This window comes from Terrapene carolina, unplaced genomic scaffold (assembly GCF_002925995.2).
Source record: "Terrapene carolina triunguis isolate 2854851 unplaced genomic scaffold, T_m_triunguis-2.0 Scaffold402, whole genome shotgun sequence".
NCBI lineage: Eukaryota > Metazoa > Chordata > Testudines > Emydidae > Terrapene > Terrapene triunguis.
In genome coordinates this window covers 942,924-952,459 of record NW_020664753.1, presented here as the reverse complement: position 1 = coordinate 952,459, position 9,536 = coordinate 942,924, and the positions used below count along the sequence as shown (strand labels likewise).

Sequence of the window (9,536 nt, the reverse complement as noted above, 5' to 3'; positions counted from 1 at the left end):
GGACCAGGCCTTATAAGGGAAACTGACCAATGTAATAACATTGCAATAACATACATTGAAGACGTATTTCATAATTTTATTGGAAAATTAAATAACTCTATTACAGATTAATTAAAAATATTCCACACATTTATTTAATACAGTAAAAACAATTTGGCAATTTGCTAATTACAGAAGTTGCTATTTACAGAAACAAAGATAGCTCCCTACAGTATAAATATTTTCTCCAGCTCTCTGCAGCCGACATGTCTCCAGGAAGTTACTGTTGAACTTGAAGAAATTACAATATTTGCTTAGCAATGTGTTTTGCTATTTCTAATGTCTATCCTGCATCGTTAACCTTTATCATACACAGGTCCAGAGCATGTGACAAAGTGGAAAAAGGCATCAAGACATGGCAGACATTTGCCATGTACGCACAGCAGAAAGAGCTGTTCCTGCAGCCTGGGCAGCATGGTCTCCCTCTCGCTTTAGAAAGGGTAGGGGGCAGGGGAGTGTAATGGGCCATGCTGGACAACTGCCCATGCAGGAACTGGTGTGCCAGGCAGGTGTTGAATCAAGGCTGAGGAACAGCTCTGCCACTATGTGCCCAAGCACTGTTGGGGACCCCTTGGTACTGGGGTGGGACCTGACCCTTAGGGCTGCAGGCCTGCAAATCTGGAGCCCATGCAAATAGAGTAATACCATATTTGCATATTTGATAAATATGTATTAGTTCATTTGCATAAAATCTCTCTCTGCCCACCCCCATTCCAGGTTCCTTTGCCCCAGCTCCTCTCCTTCCACTTCCCCTCCTCCCCCTCCAGGTTCCAGCCCCCTCTCTGAATCCACCCACAGACATGCTTGACCATACAGCCCCTGCCTAAAGTGTAATCCCCAGCTCCCACCCGATCTCCTGGGCTCAGGGAGGAATGTGCTCTTACTGTCCTGGAGGACTTTTGGGGGGTCTCTATAGTTTAGTGTCGTAGTGGCTATGAACGACACTAACCATAGAGGAGCAGTCTACAGAAACCCAGGTCCCTGGAAAGGGGCACTAGACGGATACGCAGATCGGGAGCGGGCCTGGCCTGGGAACCAGCTGCAGAGGATGCCCCCCGCCCTCCAAGCATGGAACAGAACCCTGAAGTCCTGACTCTCAGACTCCCCCCTCCCCCGTTCTAACTACTAGATCCCACTCCCCTCCCACAGCCAGGGATAGAATGCAGGAGTCCTGGCTCCCTGCTCCAACAACTAGACTCTAACCAAACAGAGGTGTTTTCTAAAAATGGTTCTGCCTAAAATGCTCAGGATTTTATGTTATAGCCCTGCTTAAGCCAAGTTCTGCTCGGTCCCAATGGTTTGTATATACAGAAGCACCCCCCACACCTTCCCTGCATTTTCACCACAGGCCGGGCGGCATGGGACCCTTTGAAAAGTCAGCAAGTCTGTAGAGTTTGGTAGCATTCTCCTCTCTGCTGCAGTCCCATGGGTGGAGCCTGGAGGTGGAGCCATTTCAAAGCTGACTGCCTGGCTCCCCCCTTATCTGACATGTTATTAAACTGATCGTCACAAGAGCTGTGCATAGGTGCTGGAACTAGGGGTGATACCGCCCCCCCGGCTTGACGTAGAAATAACAACCCAAATACATGGTATCCACCTTCAGCACCCTCACTATAAAAGTTGTTCCAGCACCACTGGGGCTGTGGAGAACAGGTACACCGAGTCCAGATGCAAGTCAGTTGCAGGCAGAAAGGGCTCTTGTTAGTGACAACCACAACTCGTGGCCACCATGTCTTTATAATTCTTAAGGACAACATTCTCATTGTCGTCAAAGTACATAATGCTGATGGAACTCAGTTTGTCTGGGACACAGCACGGCGTGCTGACGTCTTTGGACAGTTTCAGCGTATGCACTATGGACTGGACGGTAGCATGGTTGGTCGCTCTTAGACTTTCCCCTAAGGGGAACAGGCAGGCCCCTTTGCAATAATAAGCCTTGTAGCCACGTGGGGAAATGATCCACCCTGCCCAACCAATTTCATGGAAGTCGACGAAGAGATCATTGAGCTGGCATGGCACAATTTGGTCTTTGGGGGAGAAGAAGGCGGTATCCCGAATTCTTCTGCTTTTGTTCACTCTGATGTTTGCAAAGACCTCATTTTGGTGAGGTAGGTGTGATGAAGTATCGTCTTCAGGCAAGGATGGCTGGAATTCTGAAAGCAAGAGGACATGACAGGGGTAAGTAAACCTTTGTCATGAAGAACACAATATTTCTGTCAATACGTTGGGAGGAGTTTATTGCTCTCAAAGGAGACAGTCCCCATGAAATACATAGATTTAAACAAAATGGGTAACGACCATGACACTTATGCTTCATCTATACCACGAGTAAGGGTTGTGGTTGCTCCTGTCCGTATACACATAGGCTAGCTTTCATTGAGCTAACACGAATACAAATAGCAGCGCAGCCACAATAGTGCAGGCAGCTGCAGTGGAGGCACGGCGTTGCCAAGTGCATGCTACCCATGGCTTAGTCATGTCTCCACTGTGCTACCCGTACTTCTGTGGCTACACTACTACTCAAAGATAGTTAGTGTGAGTATGTATACACAGGCAGGGGAATCACATTCCCAGCTCGGAGTGTAGACATAGCCTTAGACAATGACAGTATTATAAATCTTAAATACTTATACATTAGGCTGCACTTCCCTCAGGACCAAATCCTGAAGTCTTCTTGGTAGAGTCCTAGATTCCAAGGCCAGAAGGGACCATTGTGATCATCTAGTCTGATCTCCTGTGTAACACAGGCCAGAGAACTCCTCCAGAAGGATCCCTTTTGAACTACAGCCTAGCTTTAAAAAAAGTAAAAATCCAATATTGATTTAAAAATTGCCAATGATGGAGAATCCACCACGACCCTTGGTACGTTGTTCCAATGATTCATCATCCTCATCCTGATCCTATGTTCAAAATGCACGCATTATTTCCAGTCTGAATATGTATAGCTTCAACTTGGCATGCAAGACCCAAAAAGCAGTGCGAATACAAAGCAAAGGGTCAGGAAATCATGAAACAGTTGGAGACTGCACAGCTCCCTGCACTACGGAGCCAAGTCTGGTTATGTCTCTGTATAAGAAGGCGGAGGGGAAAGAAACAGAGAGAACCAGAGAAACATGGACTGCCCAGATTTATTGACCACAAATTGTAGATGGGGCAAAGGTTCCCTACACTGAGAAGCAGGATTCTGTCTCCAAGCCACAACATAAAGTCCTTTTACTGGACAGGAGCCAGAATTTCACTGTAAACTTGACACTAGGCAGGTCTGTTTTACTTTTTTTTCTAGTCAGTTTCACTGTCTGGTTCTCATGAGCCAGCACAATGTTGTCTTGTTTGGGTCCTTTCTGATGTACAAATAAGGCTGGAAAGTTTATTTTTAAGTTTTATTTATTTGGACGTATCAGGACTGTAAAGACTAATCTCTCTTAGCTCTGGTAGAGGATCAGTGGGAGGTGTAAGGGATGTTTGTTGTAATTTAAGAGGTGAGGTATTGAACAGTCAACAAAGACTTCCCTTATTCAAAGTGTCAGTTAGTCATTGCAGTTAAATCAACGTTTTAGAATACAAACCAAAAGCAAAAGCAAAAAAAGCTTTAAACTGCCCGACTAAAAATCCCTTCCCCTCTGGACAGCTGAACTTCCATTTTGTGATATCACCATTTGCATAAGCTCTCCAGTCATGTAGAATCTTCCAGCCTAGACAGGACCTGCAAGGCTAATGTAAATAAAGAAGCAGCAGAACCCTTCCTCCTTTTTAAACAAACAAAACAAAACACCCTTTTGGCTTTTATTATGAGTCATAAAGAAGCAAAAGTAGATATAAACACAATATATTTTTCCTTGGCAGGTCACTTTCTTACCTAAATAAAATAACTAAAAGTTTTCTACTCCTTTTCCTTGCACAGATAGACCTAAAATTGTAACTCAGCCCCTAAGGAAACCCTGGCCAGCCTCCTGAGTGAGGGACCAAGAAGCCTCCTTAGTTTCTCCGAGGGCTTTTGCAGACCTCAGAAGGTCCACAGGAGTGAAGGGGTTGCCTTCCTGATCTTCTGTTCCCCAAGCTTAGTGCTCACCGAGTCCCTCCTCTCTGTGGACCTCCTGAGAGGATTTGTAGCTTGCAGCAATAACATTCCCCTCTGAGGTACCGTAGGAGGTTTGTCAAGTAGAGAATACAGATACTGCATAACTCCATTTTCTAACCGCTTATGGCCCTGTCAGGATGTTAGATACATAAGAAGTGACAAATCATCACACTTAGTATTAAAGACATGATTGTGGGAAACAAAAGATAAAAACCAACGTTCTCTCAAGCATGCTTTCGATAGTCTACAGGGAAAGAAGGAAAGATAGTATGAACATCTCTCTACAGGGGCTGAGTTAAGGTGGCTTGAGTGCCTCGTTTGAGAAGTGCAACCTTACCTTTGCATTCCTGGGTTCTCATTTTTGTTTGTGTTATTCTGTTTGTTGTTTACCTGCTTGAAAGGTAATATGCACTGAAGCCTGATATGAACCTGCAACCTTAGCTTCATAGCCATCACATTTTTTGTGGGAGATAAATTTAATAAATAGGAAACCTTTGTAGTATAAATTCCAATTTTTTTCTTTAACTTACTAAAACGTTGCATGGTGGACACATGCGCACACACACACAAACACACAATCTGAGTGACACTTCCAGCCTGTCTTCCCTTCTGGCCCTCTTCTCTCCCTTCCTCCAGTGTATTTCCTTTCCCCCCTTCTGCTTGCTACCCTCCCTATCATTTTGTGTCCTCTTTCCCAGCACTACCTTGCATCCCATGAGGTCCTGAACTCCACATATTGGTGGAGTTGACATTGCATGCTCATAGGCTGGGAGTCATTGGTTCTACACCTTTGACTAGAATGGTGGGCATGAAGAGAAGACATACTTAGGCCGGGTCTGTAGACTGAAGATTACAAACTTTTGTTGGCATAGCATAGCTGTGTTGGTCAGGGATGTGATGAGTTGTGTTTTGGGACTGACATAGCTGTGCTGGTAAAAGCACCTAGTGTAGATGCAGTTATACCAGGCAAAACTGCACTTTTGTCAGTATAACTTGTTTTGCTCACGGTGGGGCTCGAATAAGCTTCAGTTTTGCTGGTTTAAACTGCCTCCAAACTAAGAGTGCTTTGCCTGTATAGAATACTAGTATAACTATACCAGCAAAGCGCTCCTAGTACAGACCTGGCCTAAAATGTCTGGTGACCCACTACAGGAGGTAAATAATAAAATGATTATATCAAAGCAAGCTTCTGACAGTGGCAAACCAGAATCAGTTTCAGTGTCAGAAACTGCATGTGACTAATGAAACTATCTGCAGAAAATGCATGAGGAAGTAACGGAACTAATTAAAGGGAGCGTCTGTTCAAAGAGTTATTGTTGCATTGTCTTACCAGTGGAAGAGGGCAGGAAGCTGGAAGATTTCTGTCTGTCATTATTGGTGAAGAGGACCAAGAAAGCATTCCTACTGTCTCGCATATTGTGCCGGCTCTTGGCAAACTTGACGAAGTTGGATTCCATTTTGGTTTTAGATAGATGAGTTGTAGTGATCAAAAAGCCATGGTTAGTGCTGCTGTTTCCAAACCATTTGGAAACCTCGGAACAAAAAAGAAAAGTGGAAAAGATCATTTGAATAAGTCTGTCTCATTAGGACTAAGTAATATTTATATGGGGGAAGAAGGAATAAGCTAAAGGATTGTCAGGAGATATGTATATTATTATGAAGACAATAGTTGTGACTACCTAGTTAAGGTTAAATTGAGTTTTGTACTTAAACCAGGGACTCACCATCTTTGTGTTGTATGAAGTATACAGTGTAACTTCCCCAAAACCACAGCCCTTACCTTTAAATACAGAATTATTTTTTGGAGAATTTACTAATACATTGATTGATTAATCTATGAGTTAAAATTAATTTTAAAATTGATCCTTGCCAAGAATTTAGAACCCTTTTTCAGACCTTTCTTTTCCCAAGTAATCTTAATAATGGAATAATACAGACTCCAGACTTTCCATATTGTTAAAACTCATTTAAATCTCACACGCAGGCTACGTCTGAAGAAATTAGCAATCAAGCTAAGTTATTAACAATAGCTGAATCTGACTATTATGATTGTGGACTAACAGGTAAGACTAAGTCACTGGCTCAGGTCACTCTTGGCTGAAGCCATTGCAACATCAGAGGCAATTCAACCAGTCATCCACAGCATGCTTGTGAATCTGATCTTAAACATAGAATAAAATAATTAGATAAGGCTGATAGTACAGATTTTCAACTCATTACTGATATCAGATGGTTAATTTTGTTTTTTAAGTGAAATTCCCACACCAAAAAAACAGATTCAGCTGGAGATAAGGTTGAGAGCACATATCAATAATGTAAGGGCATCTCCAAAACATGTATTACAAACCAAAGAGATTTAGAGTTAAGGTTACATTTATAAGGATCCAGAGATATTAAGGTATGGAAAATACAAAGCTAAAGCACCCAAATAACCTTAACTCTGCCCTACAGTGATGCCATGAGCATAAAAAGAAAATGAAAAACCAATTTCTCTGAAGAAATCGATGCCATCTATCTTGGGACCGCAAACATTAAAATGCTTTAATCATAATTATGTAGTTATTGTATGCTGTTACTATGAGCAGAGTTAAGGTCATTTGGCTGTTGCAGGCCGTATGCTGCTACCAGTTAATAAGCTCAGGTTATCAGACTTGTGGCTTTGGAGCTAGAGAATTTAAGGTTCTGTCTCTGCTAGTGCCCTGAAGTTTTGGTATCCAGCATGAAGTTCCTAGCCCATGGCCATGAATTTGTTACAATATCTTTAGCATAAAAAGCAACGGAATTAAGAATTCTCCGCTTACTGTCTGCGTGACATTGAACACCTCCCAGCCTTCGGTATACAAAGACAGTAGTCTGGATGAAATGAGATTTCTTCTCTGCAGCTTACTTCCCCTGTCCAAAAGCTCATACACATCCACCTTGAATATGGTAATACAACAAAACAAAATTAAATGGGGAACAATTGATGGTCTCCAGCAAAGAGGTCAGCATCAAAGAAACACATTTCCTCCACTTCCAGGATGGATTCACCCTGTCTGTTGACCTAGACTGAAACTAAAAAGTTGCTTCTGGTCAGCTTCCCATAAGGGCAAGAAGTAATGTAAATCTACTAAATACCTACAGATAGGTCTATCTAGATCCCTAACCCTAGATAGATATATACCCCTAATCCTCAGTATTTTTTTAGGGGTAAGTAATAAATAAGAACCTGTATATCTGGTAATCATAATGAAAAAATACATAACAAAAAAACCAGTGAATATTCTCTCAGCACTTGGATATTATCTCATGTACTAAGAGCCACACAAAAAGAAATATCTGCAAATGGAAAAATCACCTGACCATCTATTTTTTGTCTCTTTTGACTACTTGATATTGTCCCAAGTTTCCTGTTGCCCCACATATTTGCCCATTGGGTTTACAGGCCACCTAATTCCCTAGAGATGGACTGGAGGGAGCTGCAGAATTTGGATCTGGATTGCAAATTTCTCAAAAACCGGGATAGCTTGGCTGTGGTTTGAGCTCACCTTCAGGGATCACTGAACTGTCCTGTTTGCTTTTGCACAGATAAACCAGTAGATTGTTTGGCAGCATGAATGTTTCATTGAAAAAAGCTCAAGGAAAAAAAGGAATAGCATAGCAACAAAACCAAAAACCTGGCTGTATTGCTTTGCTTGTTGAAGTCAAACTTCTAAATTGCTGGCAGTAATCACATAAAACACAGGATAGTTTCATGGGGTAGTTGGTTTCAGTCTCATTTCTTTCATGCTTGATTTTTTTAACTCTGTTAGCTTAAAGACACTGTCTGTTGATTAATTAGTCATTTGTTATTATTGTTAATAATATAATCGCCCACTTACTTTGAGAAAATGTTGCCAAAAAGATTTTTGAGGCACATGGTTTTTATTTAGCTTGAAAACTCTGAGCTCAGCTTTTAGCATTTGTTCATTCCTCCCAACCGAAGAGATGTTGAAGTAGAAATAAGACTGATCAAAATAATCTGGAAAAAAACCCAGGACTATTAATAACCAGTCCAACATGCAAGACACAGAAAGAATACTCTGATTTTCCAGGAAATGGCAATATGTCACCTGCAGTAACAGGAAGAACTATTCAAATGTGTGTGTTAAAATAGTGATAGACTTAAGACAATGAAGTGAAAATAGAATTAAAAATAGATCTTCACAGCAAACCAAAAGCATATAACCATGCAAAAGCCAGGCCGCTAATAAAATGGAGCAAATTGAATTTTCTGTGCACAGGATATTTTAAAAGAATTAAAAAAAATAATCAGACCTGTGTTTATTCTGAATTCGGGATGCCCCTCCCCCCCCGCATTCACTAAGTAGCAATGAGTTTGTATCAAAGGCTTCCATATAAAAGTTTAATCTACAGGGGTCATGTATACACAAAACACCTTACATCACACAACATCCTTCCACATTCCTACACATGTACACACCAGCATACTCTTCATTCCCCCCACCACCACCACCACCCACCCATATACAGCCCTGCTCTCCCCACAAACCCATTAGCTTCAGTGGAGTTACACCAGGGGTGAATTTGCCTCCCTAGCTTTGTCTTGTCCCACTTATCCTAACCCAGGCTCCTTCTCTGTGGCTTACCTCGGTCTTCAAGGCTCCGCACCACGTTGCCTTCCAGCAGCCCTGGGACCTTCGTGATCCCGTTGGAATCTGCCACCTTATTGAAAAGATCTACCATAAACTGTGGTGGCTTCCTGTGAGGCAGGACATCATGGGGCAAGGCCTCAATGTCAAAGACCTCCTGCAGTCTCCGCATGGCTTCGGCGAGAATCCCTTTCCTCTGCGTCCGCACGGGTACCCTGGACAAGCGAGCGGGGTCACAGAGCAGCAGGAGCAGCAATGCGAGGCAGCTCCAGGCCTGGGATGCCGCCATGTCAACTGGATCCGCTTCGGCTGTTACAGGAGAAGTGCAGCTGCAGCTCAGGTGTGCTCTGGTCTGGAGTCTTTGAGGAGTGCAGAGCTCCAGCAGGTACTTGTCACTGGCAGCCAAGCCTCCCAAATGGGCTGAGAAATCCACCCCACATTTGCATGACAAATCTGAGCACCCACTTGGTGGTGGTGTGGTCATGGGCGGAGTTCCTGCAAGTGACAAAGTGGACAAGCAACACAACTAGCTGGCTAAACAGCCTGAATCAACACCTCTGACTTATTGCTTTATTCCAGGCCTTTGTCAGCATCCCTGCTGCAGCTAGCCACACTCCAGTCACCAGAAGAGGGTGGGAAAGATGGACTTTTCTGTTCTTTCTAGGTCTAAGATACAGTCCCCCTTTTCAGTCCTTGGCCTTAAACCTGATAACCGTGCTAAGCATGCACTGCTTTCCCTAATCAAACACCCCATTGGATGGTCCTTTCCCTGGCCAGCTGGGTTATGC

At 43.0% G+C, this 9,536-nt stretch overlaps 1 protein-coding gene across 1 annotated transcript; it reads right to left on the bottom strand.

The window, feature by feature from the left end:
* Positions 1 to 1,740: 1,740 nt before the first annotated feature.
* On the bottom strand, positions 1,741 to 9,232 carry LOC112113905 (bone morphogenetic protein 2-like). Its single transcript, XM_024210358.2, has 5 exons — positions 8,746 to 9,232; positions 7,978 to 8,117; positions 6,919 to 7,035; positions 5,448 to 5,649; positions 1,741 to 2,192 (listed from the first exon to the last, which is right to left on the bottom strand). The coding sequence occupies exons 1-5, from the start codon at positions 9,230 to 9,232 to the stop codon at positions 1,741 to 1,743; spliced, it is 1,398 nt and encodes a 465-aa protein (XP_024066126.2).
* Positions 9,233 to 9,536: the final 304 nt, after the last annotated feature.

Coding starts and splice junctions, on each gene's coding strand:
- LOC112113905 (XM_024210358.2), bottom strand. CDS start 9,232: ATGACCACACCACCACCAAGTGGGTGCTCAGATTTGTCATGCAAATGT. Junction 7,036..7,977: donor TTTGGCAACATTTTCTCAAA/GTAAGTGGGCGA, acceptor ACCATATTCAAG/GTGGATGTGTATGAGCTTTT. Junction 5,650..6,918: donor TGTTCAATGTCACGCAGACA/GTAAGCGGAGAA, acceptor TTTTGTTCCGAG/GTTTCCAAATGGTTTGGAAA.